The sequence below is a fragment of the Perognathus longimembris genome, chromosome 11 (assembly GCF_023159225.1).
Source record: "Perognathus longimembris pacificus isolate PPM17 chromosome 11, ASM2315922v1, whole genome shotgun sequence".
Lineage (NCBI taxonomy): Eukaryota > Metazoa > Chordata > Mammalia > Rodentia > Heteromyidae > Perognathus > Perognathus longimembris.
Genome location: NC_063171.1, coordinates 26,547,554 through 26,569,863, shown reverse-complemented (window position 1 = coordinate 26,569,863; position 22,310 = coordinate 26,547,554). Strand labels below are relative to the sequence as shown.

Here is a 22,310-nt window from a genome sequence, read left to right as displayed (position 1 = left end):
TGTATCCGAGGCAGGCACTCTTGCCACTAGGCTATATCCCCAGCCCCCTATTGACCATTTTTAACTTCTTCTGAGAAGACTCTCTTTAGCTCATTAGCCCACTTATTAAATGGGTTGTTGTTTTTCTGAGGGCTTAATTTTTTAAGTTCTCTGTTTATTCTGTATTATTAGGCCACTGTCTGATACGTAGGTAGTAAAGATCTCCCATTCTACAGGCTGTCTTTTTTGCTTGTTGGCAATGACCTTTGTCATGCAGAATCTTTTCAGTTTGATGCAGCCCTTTTTATCAAATTTTTCTTTGATTTGCTATGTTTCTGGATCTATACTCAGAAAATTTCTATGTATGCCCACGAGACCTAGTGTTTCCCCTATTCTTTCCTATAATAGTTTCATGTTTTCCACTTAGGTTTTGATCCATTTTTAGATGATGCTGGTGTAAGGTGATATGTAAGGATCTAGTTTCATTTTTTTTCTGCATGTGGTATCCAATTTTTCCAGCATCATTTGTTGAAGAGGCTGTTTTTCTCCCAGCCTATGTTTTAGGGTCCCTTATCAAATATTAAATGGCTGTAGGTCTGCAGGATTATTTGTGGGTTTTCTGTTTGGTTCCATTGGTCTTTAGGTTATTAAGTAAATGCAAATCAAAACAACATTGAGATTATACCTCATCCCAGTTTGAATGGCTATTTTCAAGGAAACATGTAACAGATGATGGCAAGGATGTGGCTAAAAGATAACGCTGTTCACTGCTGGTGGAAATGTAAACTTGTTCAACCACTTTAGAAAGTTGTATAGAGGTTCCTCAAAAAATTAAACTTAGCCAGGCGTTGGTGGCTCATGCTTGTAATCCTAGCTACTCAGGAGGCTGAAATCTGAGGATCATGATTCAAAGCCAGCCTAGGCAGCAAAATCTGTGAGAGTCTTATCTCCAGTTAATCACCAGAAAACTGGAAGTGGTGCTGTGGCTCAAAGTGGTAGAGCACTGTCCTTGAGCTGAAGAGCTCAGGGTCAGCACCCATGACAAACCAAAAATAAAAATTAATCTTACCCAAGATCCAGCAGTTCCACTCCTGGGCATTTATCCAAAAGATTACAAACGAGGATGGAGTAAAGTCACCAGCAAAAAACCATGTTTATTGCAGTGCTATTCCCCATAGCCAAAGCATGAAATCAGCTCAGATGCCCCACAATGGACCAATAGATTAAGAACATGTAGATACACACATGGAACTTTACTCATCCATTGGAATGAATGATACTGCACCATTTGTAAAGAACTGGACAGTACTGGAAAAAATTATGTGAAATGAAGTCAGGCACAGAGAGACAAAGGATCCATGTTTTCCCTTATATGAAGAAACTAGATAAGTAAATACATTGGGTGTTATACAAGTGTAAACAAATGTATTAATTGAAATAGGGTAGATGCAAGGGATATCTCAAATAATGTAATTCCTTAGAAAGGCAAAAATCAAAGTTTAGCAAAATGAAATACCAGGAAGTGCTACCTAAAAGGGATGGGATGAGGCTAAGGAAAACATGGAGATAAATGAAGAGGAGAATGCAGTCAAGAATCCATTGTAAGTTGGGTTCTGGTGGCTCATGCCTGTAATCCTAGCTACTTAAGAGGCTGAGATTTAAGGATCATGGTTTCAAGCCAGCTTGGGCAGGAAAGTCTGTGAGACTCTTATCTCCATGTAACCACCAGAAGACAGGAAGTGGAGCTGTGGCTGAAAGTGGTAGATCTGTAGTCGTTCTAGAGAATAGTCTTGAGCCAAAAACCTCAGGGACAGGGACAGTGACTAGCCTGTGAGTTCAGGTTCCATGACTCACTGGAAAAAAAAAAATCCATTGTATATTCTACAAAATTAAGAAGAGGGCAGGAAGGAGGAGTGGGTAGAGAAGGATGAGTGAGAATGTTGAAGGGGGTGACTTTGATCAAGATATATTGTATTCATAAACTCCTTTGTTAAATGGCAACTCATTTGTACAACTTCTTGAAGATAATAAAAGAAAAATAAACTGTGTGTGTGCATGTGTATGTGTGTATGCCTGTGTGTGCGTGTGTGTCCCTGAATATGTGTGTGTTTGTATTCTGTTAATATACTATACTAGATTCTTCTTGTCTTTATATTTCTTAATATATTTTGAAAAAGGAGTTCTAGACAAATTCAAATAGATATGTCTTAATTTTTAGAATTAACATGCTAGCCTCTTAATTAAGAAAACAGTTTGAGTAATATTGTTAATTGTACTCTGTATAGGCTTCTATAGTTCTGTTGAGTATCATTGACTTATTTCAGCACTTAATGGTACATTTTTGTTACTTGGTAGCTACGGGGTTTATTAATAGGAGATTTGTAATTAGATTTAGAAAGACAGTGATGGTTATTTATTTGGGGAAGAAATCTTTCAAGCAGTGGTTTTTCTCTACCTTAAGTATGTTCTCTAAGTAGATAGTGGGGAATGTTATTAATATTTCAGAAATTAAAGAGGATCATTGTGTTAACCTCAGTTAGCATTTGGCATATATGGCTGTGGATAAATAGATATATGATATATAGGCCATATATGTGACATATATGGATAAATACATCAGTGTCTATTTTGAACAAGTATATTCTGTTATGTAAGAAATATGCAGTTATATTTTTTGCTGTCCAAATGACATTATTGATCTTGAAACACTTTTATGCTGTTCTGAATCAACAGATAGAATTTTAAATTTTCAGATTTATGTTCTTAGAATTTTTGCATGATTAATTAGATTTGGGTTCTTCCCCTACCTTCTGTATGGCTGGAAGAGAGTTTATGGCAACCTGAACTTGTATGTATTATTTTCAGTAAGTAGTGATATACTCAGAAGTGCAAAATTAAAGAGAGAGATCTCTTACTGTAAAGAATAAAATACAGGAAAAATGACGGCTGTGGAAACATACAATAGTCACATTTCATTCCTGCTTTATTTTTCAATCCTTTTATGAGTATTTACTTTAAAAAAGCCATATATTCTCAACACACAGGAGTGAGAGGCAGAACTCTAGGCCAGGTCATGCTACTTAGCAAAACTTTATTGGAAGGGTTCTCAAGAAGAACAGAAAGGAAAGACATTTTGTACTTATTTGACCCTAATATTAAAATTTATTTTAACCTTATTTTTTGTGTCATATTATGCTTTATTGTTTAAATTATTGTGCCTAGAAACATCTAAGAATTTAAAAGGAAAAAAAATAGGTCATTGTATCCTTGTTACCATGTTATAGTGGTGATCTTTATGTCAGTTTTGTTGTTCCTAAATAAGGATTGATGTAGTTAACCTTATTTTAAAAAATAGTTGTACATGTGTTTATCTTTGTATGTGTCTATGTATGTATATTTTATAATGTTGATTCATCCTAGTTCTGAAATTTACCTTTTATGAGTAGGATGAAAAAACTTTGCTAATAGGAGCATAGTGTTTTAGAGCAGAGAATGGTAAAAGTTAAGACAGGAACCCTTCAATTAGTTTAATTGAAGTAGCATGCATTTTTTTATTTGATGTAAAAATATACTTCTTTTATACTTTCTCTTTACTACAAGTGGCTATTGCTCTTATATATTAAAAATCAGTGGATAATAAGAGAGAACATTAACCTGAAATGTAAAAAAAGACCTTGAAATAGTTTTCTAGTGACTTTGAAGTGATAGCCAGAAGACTAAAAATTGAATAATAAAAATAGTAGTAGTAGTAGCAGCTGCTGCTACTGATTGAATACTACTGTGTGTTTCAGGCACTGTTTAGCCCTCCCATATATGTTTTCATTTATACGTCATTATGGAGTTAGATTGTTGTTTGCATTTAACAGATGTTTACATGGGAGAAAGTAGGAGACCTGCTGTATGGATTATGCTCTCTGGAGCATTCTGGTCAATTCTCCCTTTTGAAATCGACTGATAAACTGCAGAGAAACTGCAATAGATGAGGAACAATGCTCGTGAAAAAGGAATGAAAGTAGCATCCTGCCATCAATCCTGTGATATAAGTTAAGATAGTCTTTCGGAACGCTCTTTTAACTCTAAACTTGGATATAAGAACTTGAGACTATTAGTATGGAAGTCTCTTTAACCTTTTTTTCTTTATGTCTTCAGACTTTCCCAGTGCCACTGGTGTAGTCAAAGAGGAAATGTTCTTTTGTTCAGTCACAATCCCTAAACCTGGGAACTGTCTTTAGGAACTTTGCATGGATCTTCATCTTTCTCTATTTTTTTTTCCTTTTGCTAAGCTTATGAACGTAATCTAAAACTGAAAGCAATAATAATGTAATCCTTCTACTTTACTTACTCAAAAGTAAAGTAGCTAGTAAAGATCTTCTGCCATTCTGTGGGCTTTCTATTTATCTTGCTAGCTATGTCCTTAGCCATGCAGAAAAGTTTGATGCAATCCCATTTATCTAGTCTTTCTTTGATTTTTTGTGATTCTTGATGTTTACGTAGGAAATTTTGGCTTTTGCCTAGAAGGCCTAAAGTTTCCCCTTACCCTTTCCTATAATTATTTTCACAGTATCTGACCTTACATTGAGGTCTGATCCATTTAGAATTGATACTGGTGCAGAGTGATAGATGAGTATCTAGCTTCAGTTTTCTGTATGTAGATTGCCAATTTTGCCAATACCATTTGTTGAAGGGGCTGTCTTTTATCCAAGTTGTATTTTTGGCTCCCTTATCAAATATTAGGTGGCTGTATGTTTGTAGGCTTATTTCTGGGTCTTCTATTTGGTTCATTTGGTCCTCAGGCCTATTCTTTTTTCTTTTCTTTCTTTTTTTTTTTTTGCCATTCCTGGGATTTCTACTCAGGGCCTGAGCACTGTCCCTGGATTATTTTTGCTTAAGGCTAGCCCGGCTTTTTCTGTGCACGTGGTTCTGAGGAATTGAACCCAGGGCTTCGTGTATGCCAGGCAAATAATGCTTTACTGCTAAGCCACATTCCCAGCCCCTCAGACCTATTCTTGTGCCAGTACCAAGCTGCTTTTATTACTATGGCTTTGTAATAAAGGTTGAAGTTTGATATTGATATTCCTCCAGCATTGTTCTTCCTGCTAAGTATTGTTTTTGCTGTTCTGGGTTGTTTACTATTATTCTATGTGAAGTTTTGGATTGATTTCTCTGAAGAAAGTTATGGCAATTTTGATGGGTATTGTATTGAATTTGTATATTGCTATGGCAGAATTGCCATTTTTACCTTGTAAATTCTTTCTGTCCAAGAGCATGCGAGGGTTTTCAATTTCCTTAAGTCTGCTTCAATTTGTTTTTTCAAAAATTTAAAATTTTCATAATAGAAGTCCTTCACATCTTTGATTAAGTTAATTCCTATGTATGTATGTATGTATGTATGTATGTATGTATGTATGTATTTATTTTGCCAGTCCTGGGGCTTGGGACTCAAGGACCTCTTGGGACTTAGGACCTCTTGAGCCACAGCGCCACCTCTGGCCTTTTCTGTTTATGGGGAGCTGAGAAATCGAACCCAGGGTTTGATGCATGCTTGGCAAGCACTGTACTGCTAAGCCACATTCCCAGCCCTGTATTTAAAAATTTTTTTTCAAGACTATTATAAATGGAGTTGATTTTTCTGATTTCGGACTCACTTTTCTCATTGTTGTTATACAGGAAAGCTACTGATTTTTGTGGATTGATTTTATTTTATTTTATTTATTTATTTTTTAAAGCCAGCCTTGGAGCTTGCCTCAGGGCTTGAGCACTGTCCCTGGCTTCTTTTTGCTCAAGGCTAGCACTCTGCCACTTGAGCCACAGTGCCACTTCTGGCCATTTTCTATATATGTGGTGCTGGGGACTCGAACCCAGGGCTTCATGTATACGAGGCAAACACTCTTGCCCACTAGGCCATATTCCCAGCCCTGTGGATTGATTTTATACCCTGCTATTTTGCCAAAGTTTCAGATCAACTCAAGTAGCTTGGGTGAGGGAACCCCAGGGTTCCTTAAATACAGGATCATGTCGCCCGCAAAGAGGGATAGCTTTATTTCTTCTTTACATATTTAGATTCCCTTTTTCTCTTGGTTTATGGCCCTTGCTAGGAACTCTAGCGCTATGTTGAAGAGTGGAGAGAGTGGGAATCCTTGTCTCATTCCTGATTTAAGAGAGAATGATTTTGGGGGGGAGGGAAGGTGGGAGAAAAATGAAGGAGGAGGTAGCAAGTTTGATAAGAAATGTACTCACTGCCATACATATGAAATTGTAACCTCTCTGTATATCAATTTGATAATAAATAAAGAGAGATAATGTTTTTAACTTTTCACTGTCAAGTATAATGCTGGCTGTAGGTTTGTCACATATAGCTTTTGTTATATTGAGGAATGTCCCATGAATTCCTAAAAATAAACCTTTAGAAACTCAATAACCCAGTCAATAAATAAGCTAAAGACTTAAAGAGAGATTTCTTAGAAGAAGAAGTAAGAATGGCCAGTAGACACATGAAGAAGTGTTCAACCCCTCCGGCCATAAAAGGAATGCTAATAAAAACAACATTGAGATACCACCTCACTCCAGTTAGAATGGCCCTTATCAGGAAAACTAACAATAACAAATGCTGGCAGGAATGTGGCTAAAAGGGAACTCTGTTACACTGTTGGTATGACTGTAAACTTGTTCAACCACTCTGGAAAGCAATTTGGAGGTTCCTTAAAAGACTAAACATAGAGCTACCCTATGACCCAGCAATTCCACTCCTGAGCATTTATTCAGAAGAACATTAATAAGGCCACACTAAAGCAACCAGCACAATCATGCTCATTGCAGCAGTGTTTACCATAGCCAGTATATGAAGTCAGATGCCCCTCAGTTGACTAATGAATCAAGAAAATGTGGTATATGCACACAATGGAAATCTACTCATCCATTAGAAAGAATGATATTGTATCATTTGTAAGGAAATACAAAGACTTAGAAAACATTATATTAAGCAAAGTAAGCCAAGGGCAAAGAAACATAGGCTGCATGATTTCTCTCATTTGGTAACTAGAATGTGCTTATAAATCTATAAGTAAACACACATACACACACACACACACACACACACACGGACATGCTAAATTATATAGGACTGTAGACATTCACACACTGAGGCCAAAGGAGTGGTTGACAAGGGCTCAAGAGCTGTGTACATATGATCATATAACATAGTATTTTATGAAATGAGCTCCAAGAAAAGGAAATGAGACTTAAAAATTTTTTTATTGTCAAACTGATGTACAGAGAGGTTACAGTTCATACGTTAGGCATTGGATACATTCCTTGTACTGTTTGTTACTCTTTGAGACATTTTTTAGTTGCTGTTGTTGCTGTTGTTGTTTTATTTTCCTATTATATTATCTGTTAGTATTTGGGAGAAAAAGAGAGGCACAGAAAAGGTGGAACAAAGGGTGAACAAGTACAACTCATTAGAGACTATGTGGAAAAGTCCTGTATATCTTGTGGGTTGGTATGGAAGGGAAAAACTGGGAGAGAGCAAGGGAAGGGGAAACATGGTTCAAAAAGGATTGTACTTACTCATTACCTGATTCATGTAACTGTAATCTCTCTGTATGTCTACTCTACAATAACAATAAATTAATGTTTATTGCTGTTGTAAAAGCAACAGAGAAAGAGCTATCCAGTCTTCTGGAGGAATAAAATTCATAAAGAAACTTCAACCATTAAATTTATCCTGCAGTTCCCTTTAGCCATACTATCCTGTCTCTTACTTTCCTGTATTTCAGGAGTTTAACTTAAAAAAGTAATTAACATTTACTACCCCTGCTTCCATCTCATTCATTTCTTAAATCCTGCAATGTAGCTACCTTAACATTGTACATTATAGGCACTAATACATATGAAATTCATAAAAGGCATTGTAGTTGTTAACATTTATGTAGCTTTTGCCTTTTGTCAGGTATTAAAATGTATGCTTTGCTTATAGTAATTAGTTTGACTTCTTACAACTCATTGTAAGATAGGTTCTTTTATTTTTATTATTCATTCATTGTGTGTCTTACTGTAATTTGGTTTCTAGGGTCATTTTTCATTCTTATTTCTTTGTGTATTTATTGCTTCCTCTTCTCTAAGAATTCTGTCTTATATAATAGAGAGGAACTTTCCTTTAACTCCTTCTTCCTGTTTAGTTGATTTGGCCTATAAATATTTTAACTAATGATTTTATTTTCAGTTGTGGGGCTTGAACTCAGGGCCTGGGTATTGTCCTTGAGACTCTGTGCTCAAGGCTAGTGCTCTATCACTTGAGCCACAGTGCCACTTGGCCAGTAAATATTTTAAACACTTAGGGTTGTAGTTTTCTGCAACAAAGAAGATAGAGCTGCCTCACATCATTGAGACCATTTAATTGTTAATTTTATTGTATTTCCTGAGAAGTGATATAATTTGTAGTCTTTGAATTCTGTCAATTAAATCTGTTACCCTCAAATTAGTGTTTCATGTATATATTTCTTCAATGATGTAGCTTTTCCATTTTTGCTTCTGGCTCTTTACTACATGTTGATACTTAGTATAGATTGTACAACCTAAAAAATATAGCAGAAAATACTACAAGAAGCTGTCCAGTATTTGATTCTTGATTCATACCAGAGTTAAATTCTGTTACTCCATCACTTATTAGCATAATAATCTTAGACAAGTACTTAAACTTTCTGCACATCTGTTTTCTCATATTTAAAGTAGACAGACTGGTAGTGACTACCTCTTTAAATGACATAATAGATTAAACTTTCTGTAAAATACGGAATAGTGCCTAATAAATTTTTTAGTGTTAGAAAATAATGGGAAATTTTGAAGAAGAAAATACACTGCTGTTATTAGTGATAATTTTTAACTTACTAATAGAAGTCTACAGTAAAATAGGTTTTTGTTTCATGTGGCAATAGAGTTTTTTTTTTTTTTTCTGGCCAGTCCTGGGGCTTCGACTCAGGGCCTGAGCACTATCCCTGGCTTCTTTTTGCTCAAGGCTAGCACTCTGCCACTAGAGCCACAGCGCCACTTCTGGCCATTTTCTGTATATGTGGTGCTGGGGAATTGAACCCAGGACCTCATGTATACGAGGCAAGCACTCTTGCCACTAGGCGATATCCCCAGCCCCCAATAGAGATTATTGAAAAGATATTATTTATTTATTTTGTCTGAACTTTAGGTGTTACAATTTAACATGTTCATATAACCATCTAGTTGTTCAGTTCCTTTTGGTCAGAATTACCCATTCCCTCATTCTCCCATCATCCTGTTTATTTCCCCTGGACTCATTTCACATTTCCTGCTTTTTTTTTCTTTTTTTAAAATTAATTAAATTTTGTTGACAAGGTGTTGTGCAAAAGGGGTACAGTCACATAATAAGGCAGTGAGTACATATCTTGTGATATCTTACACCCTCGTTTTCTTTCCCTTCCCTAGATCAGGTAGGCATATATACAATACCCAGTGTGCCAAAATCATATGCAGTAACCACATGGAGTACGCCAAAGGAAATTTACCTAGAACTTTAAATGTAACGTCGACAATAGAGTCCTCCTGTGTCCTTCTCTTGGAGTTGTTTTTGCTTATCCTTGTCTTATATGATCATATGTACATAGCTGCTGAGCTAGTGTGATCTACTGATAGGTCTATTCTAGACCTTTTTATGCTTAGTAGTTGTTTGGTTTTAGATACATAATGTAAGGTCACTGACCCAAACCTGTGGAAATACCATTTGAAAAGAAGTTTTTTGTTTCACAGACCTGGTCTCTACTGTCCCATCCAACCCTAACAGTCATATATCAAGGAGACCATGCCCCTTTGTTCTCTGTGTTCTAGGCTTGTCTTGCTCAACATTATTTGGAGTGATGTGGTATCTCAGGGTTGTTTTTATTTGCATTTCCTTTACTGCCAGGGATGTTGAACATTTCCTCATATGTTTCTTTGCCATTTTTATCTCTTCTCCTGTGAAGTCTCTCTTTAGCTCCTCCTGCTTTTTTTTTTTTAATCACATATGTGCACTGAGTATTCTGGCTGTATTTGTCCCCTGTAATCCTACTACTTCTACCTCCAAGTAGCTGGGATGACGAGAATATATCATCAAATCTAGCTTGTTCATTGAGCTAGAACCTCACTAACTGGATACTAGCCTTGAGCTGTAATCCTTCTTTTCCTACCTTCTGAGAAGCTGGCCTTACATGAATGTGTGAATACTTCCTTTCCCAACATTCTTTCTTTAAATATGCTTTATGGTGTTCTTTCATCTGCAATTCCACTATGTGAAGTTTTCAACTGTTCATGGTATTATCTACAGGTTTTTGTCTCTTTTCATTTTAGCTTTTTATTTTTCTGCCTAGGGAATTTCAAATATCATATCTCTACTTCCTAAATACATGCATGTGTAACTATGCCTTGCCATGCCATTGTTTCTTTAACTGTGCTCCTACTTCTGCAGCTTTTTTATTTGAAGGTTTTATCTTCTTTTACGGTGTCTGATTCTTTTTATTTGCACCTATTTTTTGTTAGTATTCTAACTTTTTCATATAGTATTTCCAAAGTTTGTTACATTTTCTGTCTATATTTCATTATAGTTTGATGAGATTCTTTTTGAGTATCATTTTGAATTCTATGTCAATCAATTTCATAGGTCTCCATATCCATTATTGGAGATTTATTAGTTTATTTTGGAGGTTCCACAATTCTTTTATCCTTCATAATCCTCATGTCTCTCTCTCTCTCTCTCTCTCTCTCTCTCTCTCTCTCTCTCTCTCTCTCTCTCTCTCTCTCTCTGTGTGTGTGTGTGTGTGTGTGTGTATGTTTGTATGTTTGTGTTGCCTTTGAGAGGATTGCCCTTCTTCAGATTTTTACATAGATTCTTTGGCAAGGATAAAGTTTTACTGTTTAGTCTGTCTTGTGATTTTGGATGCGTCACTGGCAATAACCCTGGGCAGGTAGCACTTGCTATGAATTCTCTGATTTACTGGCCTGATGCCTTTGCTCAGGTATCAGGTGGTAATACTAGTTGGGTTCTACTTAACTGATGAGACCACTAGCTGGTAGACCTAGTTTGGCTGGGCAATGTGATTGCTTAACAACTTAGATATAAAATGTATTTCCTGGCCAAACAATTCTTTTTTTTTTTTTGGCCAGTCCTGGGCCTTGAACTCAGGGCCTGAGCACTGTCCCTGGCTTCTTCCCGCTCAAGGCTAGCACTCTGCCACTTGAGCCACAGCGCCGCTTCTGGCCGTTTTCTGTATATGTGGTGCTGGGGAATCGAACCTAGGGCCTCGTGTATCCGAGGCAGGCACTCTTGCCACTAGGCTATATCCCCAGCCCCAAACAATTCTTTTGTGTAGAATCTACCATTAGGGAGAACTGCTACAGGTTGGGCTATGAATGTAGTTGCTGGACAGCTATTAGGTGTTTACCTGTCAGAGTTTTAGGTTATGTACGATTGCCTTCTTGTGTGGGTAGGTAGACCCATGGGGCTTTTGTCAGAGTTGAGGGAATATTGACCTGCTACCCCAAAGCAGTTCCAGTCCCTGTAACTCTCTTTAAAACAACAATGACAACAGTAACAACAAAGTAAATAGAGATGGATGTCTCCTTGGATTTTAGGACTTTATTTTTTTGCCAGTCCTGGGCCTTGGACTCAGGGACTGAGCACCAGGCCTGGCTTCTTCCCGCTCAAGGCTAGCACTCTGCCACCAGAGCCACAGCGCCCCTTCTGGCCGTTTTTCATATATGTGGTGCTGGGGAATCGAACCGAGAGCTTCATGTGTAGGAGGCAAGCACTCTTGCCACTAGGCCATATTCCCAGCCCCAGATTTTAGCACTTTTGATACCAGGACCTCCCAGGATTGTTGGGTTGATTCAGAGGCTGGTTGTAGACACTAGTAGGCTTAAGTGCTCAAGTTAGATTATTCTTACCAAGATAGTCAACTTAACTTTTCTGATGTGGTGAAAGGTTGGCTTTTATTCTGATCTGGTACTAGAGCTGTCAAGTATCACCAGGATTTCCTTGTTTGTGTGGAATCTTCATGAAGTCAAGCTATGCCTTTTCCCCTAGTATCTGAAACGGAATGGCTTTTCTAAGTAACATCTTGGAATGCTAGGGAAGGTGGATGATTTACTTTGATTTCTTTTCCTCTGTAGCCCAAGGGAGTTGTCTGTATCTGGTGATATGCCCACATGTAGAAGGGGGAAAGAGTAATAACATAGTTGAGCTTTTAACTTTTTAACTTTTAATTTTTTCATCTAGATTGTTTGGTTCTGCCAAATTCTAAAGGGAGGAATAGGGTGTAAAACTTCTTACTATGCCAAATTGCTAACACCACTGGCTTTTAAATAGTGTTCTCTTTGGATAAAGCTATTTATTATAAACATTCCCATTTAATTATATGTAATCTGTGTATGAGAATTTTTGTAAATTTATTTGAAAATATTTAAGCATTAAACAAAGTTCACTGTTATTATTTCAGTGGGCAAAGTAATATAAAAATTGCTTGATGTACATATATTTTTGATGTGTATATTTTTAATTACATACTGAAATACATAGTATAATGTATATTATTTTGTATTGATTTCTTATGCAGAAAGTGATAATGAACTTTCAAGTGGAACTGGTGATGTTTCTAAGGATTGTCCTGAGAAGATCCTATATTCTTGGGGAGAATTACTGGGACGATGGTAAAATTTTATTTTCTTGTTAGAATTTTATATTAATATATTTAACATTAGCTCATTATTTTAATTAAATATTATTTGTTGAAGTAAAATTTAAAAGTTATACTTTAAAATTAATATTAATTTACTTTAATAACATAAAAAATAAATATAATTTATACCCTTCATATCTGTCCATGTTGTAGTCTAATTTAACTTACTTACAGAATCCTTACTATTCTGCAGGATGTACATTTGTCGATTTTGAGGTACACTGCCAACATATTTAACTACCTACTTAAAAAAATTATTGTCAAGGTGATATACAGAGGGGTTACAGTTACATACGTAAGGTAGTGAGTACATTTTTTTGTTTATTTCTTTATTGTTAAAGTGACGTACTAAGGGGCTACAGATTCATATATAAGGCAGTGAGTACGTATTTCTTATCCAACATTTCTTGTCAAATTTGTTACCTCCTTCCTCATTTTTCTCTCACCTTCCCACCTCCCCAGCTTAACTACCTATTTTTTTTTTTTTTTTTTGGCCAGTCCTGGGCCTTGGACTCAGGGCCTGAGCACTGTCCCTGGCTTCTTCCTGCTCAAGGCTAGCACTCTGCCACTTGAGCCACAGCGCCGCTTCTGGCCGTTTTCTGTATATGTGGTGCTGGGGAATCGAACCTAGGGCCTCGTGTATCCGAGGCAGGCACTCTTGCCACTAGGCTATATCCCCTGCCCTAACTACCTATTTTTAAAGGGCTATATTTCCTTGCTCACAAAATCTATTCTCACTACAAGGGGCTGTAGAATTGAAAATTACTTTTAGAATTTTTTTTTTTTTTTTAATGCCAGTCCTGCCTTGGACTCAGGGCCTGAACACTGTCCCTGGCTTCTTTTTGCTCTTGAGCCACAGCGCCACTTCTGGCCGTTTTCCCTATATGTGGATGCTGGGGAATCGAACCCAGGGCTTCACGAATATGAGACAAGCACTCTTGCCACTAGGCCATACTCCCAGCCCCCCTAGAGTTACTCATTTTATCACTAATTGTACACTGCAACTCAGTCTGTTTTATGTTCCCTGCCTAAAATTATTACTTTATATTTTGGGTTATTTTACTGAATTGAAAGTATGTATTCTGATTATACTTATTCTAGTAAGCTTTCTGCTTGTATTTATAAGTTTTTAAAGATATAACTCTGCTGTCATGTTTTGGTAAAATAAAGCCTTGCCAACAACAAGCCCATCAATTATCAGTATAGATGTAGAAGACACAGTTGATTATTATGTGTGCATATCCAATTTTATGCATGTACGTAGTCTCTTCAGGCAGAATTTTAAATGTTTTGTTGAGTAAAGTGAAAGAAAGAATAAATTAAAACTTCTTTTTATCATCTTGAGAGATAAATGACTTTCATTATGTTAGTAGTCTGTATATATCCTAAGAGATTCCTGAGTTATAATTTAGTAAATATATAGTTACAGTTAAATGGTTAGAAGATTGGTGACTTCTCATTGTAAAGCTTGGAGTCTAGGTTTATCAAAGCAAAATGTTGAGTCTCTTGCTTTTTAGGGTCTTGTCCTGAGAGAAAGAAAGGGTCAGCTGCATTTTCTTTTTAAAAATTATTTTATTTGTTTGTGCCAGGCTGGGGGCTGTACTCAGAGCTTGGGTGCTATCCCTGAGCTTGTTTTGCTCATGGCTAGTGCTCTCCTACTTGAGCCACACCTCTACTTCCTGCTTTTTTCCCCCTCCTTCCCTCCTCTTCTCTCACTCCTCCTCTCTCCCTCCTCCCCCCTCCCTCCTCCCCCCTCCCTCCTCCCCCCTCCCTCCCGCCCTCCCTCCCCTCCTTCCTCTCCCCCTTTCTCCCTTTCTCTCTCCCTCCCCTCCCCTCTTCCCCCTCCCCTCCCCTCCCCTCCCCTCTTCCCCCTCCCCTCCCCTCCCCTCCCCTCCCCTCCCCTCCCCTCCCCTCCCCTCCCCTCCCCTCCCCTCCCCTCCCCTCCCCTCCCCTCCCCTCCCCTCCCCTCCCCTCCCCTCCCCTCCCCTCTCCTCTCTTCTCTTTCTTTCTTTTTTCCTGTTCCTCTTGTTTGCTAGATAGAAATTCTACCATTGGAGCTACACGTCCAGCCCTTTTCCTTTTAATAATTTTTGCTATATGGTCTCACATTTTTGTCCAAGTTCCAAGGTAGCTAAGATTATAGGTTATATTGTAGATTATATCCAGCTTGAGAAAAGGTTTCTCTGAGTTTTTACCTTGCTGGCTTTAACCCACAGTCCTCTTACCTCTGCCCCAAGTAGCTGAAATTACAGGTGTATACCTTCTTGCTCAGCGCTAACTGTAACTTTTTCTTTTGCTTGGTGGGAGATACAGAAGTAGGATTTGAACTCCAGGCATTGCCTTTGTTAGGCAGGTGCTATACCCACTTAAACCATGCCTTTACTTCTTTTTGCTTTTGTTATTTTTCTAAATGGAGTCTCACTTTTTTCTTAGGCTTGCCTGGAACCATAATTCTCCTGTTTATGCTTCCACATAGTAGGAATGATAAGCACATGCCACCATACCCAAGTTTTTTTTTTTTTTTTTTTAAGATTTAAATACTTTATTACTGCCTGACTGTTGTTACACTTGGGTCTCCCATTTCTTTTTTTTCTTTATTGTCAAAGTTAAGGTCAGAGGGGTTATGGTTTCATATGTAAATGCAGTGAGTACATTTCTTATCCAACTTGTTATCTCCTCCCTCATTCCCCCCTCCCCCACCCCTTTCCCTTTCCCTTTCCTTCTCGCTCCCATGAGTTGTACAGCTGTTTACACCAAATGGTTTTGCTTTTGGAATGGTTTGTCTTTTTATCCTTTGTCTCTCGATTTTGGTATTCCCTTTCCCTTCCCTAGTTCTAATACACATATATACAGTATCCACGGTACTAAGAACAGAAACAGTGATAACAGGGGTAAAACCACGGGAAGGGAATATGAGGGGAATAAAAGGGTACTGTTTCACATGGCATGTTGAAAATAATTACAACGGTGACATACCACTTGTTTCCATAACATGGAATTCATTTCACTTAGCATCACCTTATGTCGTTCCCAAGTTTTTTAAGTTTTTTTTTTTTGCCAGTCCTGGGCCTTGAACTCAGGGCCTGAGCACTGTCCCTGGCTTCCTTTTGCTCAAGGCTAGCACTCTGCCACTTGAGCCACAGCGCCACTTCTGGCCGTTTTCTGTATATGTGGTGCTGGGGAATTGAACCCAGGGCCTCATGTATACGAGGCAAGCTCTCTTGCCACTAGGCCACATCCCCAGCCCCTTTTTAAGCTTTTTAAGTTTTTTTTTTTGCTTGTCTGGGGCTTGAACTCAAGAACTGGGCACTGTCCCTGAGCTTCTTTTGCCTAAGGCTAGCACTCTACCATTTGAGCCACAGTGCCACTTCTGGCAATTTCTATTTATGTGGTACTGCGGAATCAAACCCTCGGCTTCATGCACACTAGGCAAGCAAGCACTCTACCACAAGCCACATTCCCAGCCCTAAGTTTTTTTTTATGTCATGCTATGTTACCTTTTTTTTAGACTAGCCTAGAATCATAATTCTTCTTTTTATGCTTTCACATAGCAGGAATGAGAGGCACATGCCACCATATGCATTTTTTAATAAGTTTATTTTTCTGTAAATCATGGCACACAAACCTTTAATTAGAGCTGACCTTGAAGCACAGTCCTCCTGATCTCAGCCTCCCAGTTGGCTAGGTTTCAGGAATGAGTCACCTCATTTGGCTTGGTTTAATCTTTGTAGCAAAGAAAATTTTATTTTATTTGTTTTTAAGAGACATCAGTAGTTCAAGCAACACCAACAACTTCTCGACGTAATCTCTTCTATCTTTAGTTTGAAGGCATACTGTTTCTTGTACTAGTATATCATAATTATATGAAGGGGTTTCATTTGAGCAACTCTGCTTCCCATTGCTCTTTCTTTTCCTCCTTTCTTTTAAAACCAATTTTAGTAGGTTTCACTGTTCTATTTTCATATATACATATAAAATTCTTCAATCATAATTACCTCCATCACCTTCTTTTGTCCTTCCCTTTTCCATTGGATTATCTTCTCAAAAGTCCTTGTTTTGCACTCATGTTACCTTCTTCTTTGTTTTTGTGGCTCTAAATTCTGCATAGGAGAGAGAATAGGTGACATATTTTTATGGTCCAGCCACATAAATGTGTGTGGCACTAGACATTATGGTAGTATATACTTTAATGTCATAGTTTGTCTTCTATTGTATGTTTTCCTTCTCTTTAGGTTATTTTCTGGGGGAAGCAGAAGGACATCATAGAAATAAGGACAATTTTTTTTTGTTGTAGCAATTCTTCTTTATACCAGGATTTATTTTCCCCTAATCTCTATGAAGTGGTACGCATTCTCCCATGTGAGTTACTTTGGAGACAGGAGTTTTCTTCTAGATGGATCTTTTGCTATTGAGAATTGGGTGCTTACTTTCTACTGGTCTAACACATTTTTTTCTAGTATAATAAAATAGAGCAATGCCTGAAACTAATATGTTATACCCCAATTTAACTGCAGCAAAACTTAAAGATATTCTTTCTATATTATGGATCATAATTTTCTTTGGATGAGAGCGTCTTGTCTAAAATTAACTATCAGTGACTAGGGAACTTTAGTCATTTGAGACCTGTGGTAAGGAGTATGCTTTTCTGGTGGAACATTTTCTTTCAAAACAAAAAAAGAACAACTGGATTAGAGTGCCAGTTGTAGTGCTAACTTGCTGTGTAGTTTGGGATTCCACTTTTCAAGTGAAGGTATTCTGTGTTTTCTTATGCATACAGGCTTTCTTGGTCCCTTAGGGATTGAATATCTTTTCAGAGTTTCTTTTCTTTTTTTTTTTTTTTTTTGGTCAGTCGTGGAGCTTCAACTCTGGGCTTGGGTGCTATCCCTGAGCTCTTCAGTTGAAGGCTAGAGCTCTACCACTTGAGCCACAGCACCATTTCCTCAGAGTTTCTTTTCTTCCCCATTGCTCCTAGTTTAAGAAATAAGCTAATTTCTTTTAAAAATATTTTTAGCATCTTTAAACAGTTGTAGGAAGGAATTGCCATTCACCAAAGCAGTTCATGAATATAGTGCATCTTGATCTCTGTCACCCTTTCAACATTGTCACTCACCCCATTCAACCCACCCTTTCTCTTATCTATATTTTAGGTTATGTATTTAATTTGTTTTTGCCTTGATAGAATAATGAAGCAGGGAAGTAGGGAGAGTGTAGTCAAGAATTTCTGTTAGTCACCACAGAATTGAGAAATATAAGGGAAGAGGTAAGTCAAAGGGGGTGATAATTTTGAAGTGATAACATAGATCAAGATGTATTGGGCTGGGGATATAGCCTAGTGGCAAGAGTGCCTGCCTCGGATACACGAGGCCCTAGGTTCGATTCCCCAGCACCACATATACAGAAAACGGCCAGAAGCGGCGCTGTGGCTCAAGTGGCAGAGTGCTAGCCTTGAGTGGGAAGAAGCCAGGGACAGTGCTCAGGCCCTGAGTCCAAGGCCCAGGACTGGCCAAAAAAAAAAAAAAAAAAAAAAAAGATGTATTGTGCATATAAACTGCTTTGTTAAAAGGCAAAAAAACATAAGCTAACTTCTTATTTAGATATGACTTTACACCTCTGGATTACATTCACAATCCTGTAGAATTTATAATGATGATATAGCTCTTCCATTTAAAGGAATATGAACAACATTTTTTCTTTTCTTTTGGTGCCATGCGCAATGCTAGTACTCTACCACTTGATCCATAGCTGTCCTTCTTGCTCTTTTGGGTGGTTAATTGGATGTGAGAGTCTCACAGATTTTGCTTCTGAATCATGATTCTCAGATCTTTCAGACATTTGAGTAACTAGGAATACAAGCCTGAGCCACTTGTGCTAGCTAAAATTCTACCACCACTCAAAGAAAAGTAGTTAGCAAGTCCACTAAGAAGTGGCAAGGAAGTCAAGTAGAGACAAACATCTTATCTTTTCAAGCAAGTGTGTGTGTGTGTGTGTGTGTGTGTATGTGTGTGTGTGTGTGTGTGTGTGTGTGTGTGTGTGTGTCTTGGTAAGTATACCAGTCTTTTTTTTTTCTTTCAAATTTTTATTATCAAACTGATGTACAGAGAGGTTAAGTATACCAGTCTTGGGTCTAGAACTGAGGGCCAGGCTCTGACCCTCAAACTTGACCTTTACTTCCAGCCTTTTCTGTGTGTGTGTATGTGTGTGTGTGTGTGTGTGCTTAATTGAAGATGAGAGTGTCACAATTTTTTGGGCCTGGGCTGGCTTTGAACCCTGATTCTCAGATCTCAGCTTCATTTAGGGTTATAGGCATGAGTCATTGGTGCCAGGCTTCAAGCAAATTTTTGATTTTGGTAATGGATGTCTTTTGCTATAAGAAATTGGAATAAAAGTTTATCAAAGAAATTGCATGAGAAGAAAGTGAAATGAAAGAAGCAGGATGAGGAGAAAGGAAGAACAGGAGGGAGGGAGAATATTTTTGATGGAACAACTTATAAAAATATCTTTGAACATAGAGTAATAATGCTAGGGCTTTCATATGCTAGGCAATTAATTATTCTACCATGCTTTTAATTATGTGTATAACTTTTACATATCAGTTTCACTTTGGTTAGGGCAATTCTAGTTTTACTTGATGCCGCTCCATCTTGTAATTTCTGTTCTAATTTTTTCCATTTCAGAGAAAACTTTTAAATGGTCAAACTGTTGAACTTTATCTTCTAGCTACTTACTTTCATTACACCTCTATTAAAATTTTCCGTATTTCGTTGTCAGCCTCTCAGTGGTCACATTCAATGACTTTTCTCATCACTTGATTTCTGCTGTTTTTGTTTGAAATGTGATCTTTTCTCTACAAGTGGACAAATTTGAAAACAAGAAAGAGTTATATGTGCCTAGTAAACTCAAGCAAACCCCTTTCTAAAGCACAGGAAATCAGCTAGATAAGTAATAATAGTTTTTGCTTATTAAAAAGCAATCATTAATAGTTGGTCTTATTTGTTGCACTTTATAAATGTATTTATCTTTTATCAAAAATATATTGAATGCCTTCTTTGTGCCAGATGTATGTTTTAGAACAAACAGATTGGGCTGGGGATATGGCCTTAGTGGCAAGAGTGCTTGCCTCTCGTATACATGAAGCCCTGGGTTCAATTCCCCAGCACCACATATACAGAAAACGGCCAGAAGTGGCGCTGTGGCTCAAGTGGCAGAGTGCTAGCCTTGAGCAAAAAGAAGCCAGGGACAGTGCCCAGGCACTGAGTCCAAGCCCCAGGACTGGCCAAAAAAAAAAAACCAAAAAAAAAAAAAAAAAAACCAAACAGATTCTAAGTTTGTATTTATGCATTACATAAACTAGCTGATTAATGAATATTTCGTATATATTTGGTTTCTGTGTGACTTTTAGATGGATAGTATTAGGTATCTATCTTGTTTCTAGGGAAGAAATCAGTATACACCATACCAAGTTTTAAGCAAGGGCCCTATGCACATATATTTTTTTGAGAGTGTTGGAGGCAGTTATTGATAAATAATAATTTATTGTTTATTTGTATTTTCTTTGGTTATAGGAATTTGTACCTTAGTACCTTAGTTAAGAGGTTATTATATGCAGATTGCTTTATTGTTGTAGAATAGTCAGTAAATTAAGACTTTTAATCAATAGTGTTATGTGAGCCATGTGTTTTATTTAATGTTGGTTTGTAAAGATAAGTAACATCTAGTTGTTTTTTTTTTTGCCAGTTTTGGGGGTTTGAACTCAGGTCCTGAGCACTGTCCCTGGCTTCTTTTTGCTCAAGGCTAACACCCTATCTTTTCAGCCACAGTGCCACTTCTGGCCTTTTCTGGTTTATGTTGTGCTCAGGAATTGAACCCAAGGCTTCATGCATGCTAGGCCAGCACTCTACCATTAAGTCACATTCCCACCCCAACATCTAGGTTTTTAAGAGAAAAAAAAAGGTATTTTCATTATTCCTGGGCAAACAAATGAAGATCAGCTAGAAGCAGAATGTTGATTGAATTGAATTATATCTTGGTAAAATGTTTATTGGGGCCAGTTGACTCTTAATTTTAAGAGATATATATATATATATGCATATGTATGCCTGTACATATTTTCCACTTTCAAAATCTTAGAGAAGTGATTATACAAAATCAGAGCCTTCTGAATATTTAATCAAGCTGATTGTTCACATTATTTTGCCTGCTGTGTTGGAGATTTATTGTAGTAGGACAAATGGATGCTAGGATCTCATTACAGAGGTTTGTGGTACATATAATTGGTGGCAGTTGAGATAGGAGTACACTGACTTTGGAAAGTTTGGAAAAATGAGACTCGTTAGACTTGGTGATGGAGCAGTAATGGAATGTAGAGGAGAGAGTAATGACAAGAATAACTCCTAGATTTTCAGTTTATGTATTTTGCCAAACAATTATTGAAGGTGGGAAAATATAAGAAAAATCAGATGTAAGGAGAATTATATGAATTCAGACTTGGAAATGATGGTTTTTCTGGTGCTTTTGAGCCTCTGGAGCTCAGACTACAAGGGTAGAGGTAATAGTGCCTCTAAACAGGAGTGAAAGAATTAGATTACCGACAAGATCTGAGAAGGTAACTGATAAACAATGAATTTGAGAACCGAGCACTGAGTTTATGAAGGGGCATAAAGAGGGACTACTCTGTCATTGGAGCTGAGGGAAACAGTGAAGGTTTAAGTACAAGAGTAGTCAGCTCTCCAAGGGGATTGAAAAATGCCACTTGAACTCAGTGGAATGGTGTGAGGTCACAGATAACCTCAGGAGAACTTTTTAAAAGAGACATGGAGAAGCCATGTTGAACTGAGTTAAGGAATGAGTGAAGGAAAGAAAAGAGGTAATATGTATACAATTTTGAGAAATTTTGTATGCAGTGTCAAAGACAGTATAATAAAGATATATGTGATGCTTAATAAAGTTTTCTTTTACCTGAGGTTACTTATTATAATTACAGCAGTGACTTACTGATCTCTGTATAACATGTAATATGAAATTACTTTATATTTCTTTTGCATTTGTACAATAATATATTTGCACCATAACAGGGTCATAGTTTGGAACATCTTGCCATTAACTTCAAAAGGAATGCTCTTATTAGTCCTTTGCATACTTGTACTGTTGCTTTTACTTAATTCACATTCTATACCAAGTACAGTTTGAAGTACTTTTAACCATTTTTTCCTATCCAAAAATTTAATTAGAAGCAAACATTAAATTACAACAAAGGTTAAACTACAACAAATTCCATAACAGATACTGTGTCTCTTGTGGTATAGTATTCTTTAATAATCTCAAACTCATTGGGTTATGGAAAACAGGCAACTTAAGGGAATTCCACTCATCTAATGCTTTATTTAGTTATAATTCTCAAGAATAATTAATATTCTTTCTCTTCCTTTTTTTTTTCTTTTTGAGGAAGTATTGAAACAGAAGCCGCTACATAGCTCATTGTGGCCAAGTACTTGCTCTGAAGGGTGGGCTGTCCTCAACTTGAGATCCTCCTATCTTGGCCTCTTGAGTGCTAGACTTAACTGGAATGTACCATAATGCTGGCCCAACTTTTTCCCATAG

General features: G+C 37.3%; 1 protein-coding gene across 3 annotated transcripts in view; it reads left to right on the top strand.

The window, feature by feature from the left end:
* The window catches only part of Rabgap1l (RAB GTPase activating protein 1 like), a 526,658-nt gene that overhangs the window by 127,764 nt on the left and 376,584 nt on the right, over window positions 1–22,310 (top strand). For all 3 annotated transcript variants that reach the window (XM_048356662.1, XM_048356663.1, XM_048356664.1), the window contains exon 12: window positions 12,591–12,684. In XM_048356662.1, coding sequence (XP_048212619.1) covers window positions 12,591–12,684 — 94 coding nt within the window. The remainder of the gene's footprint in view (window positions 1–12,590; window positions 12,685–22,310) is intronic.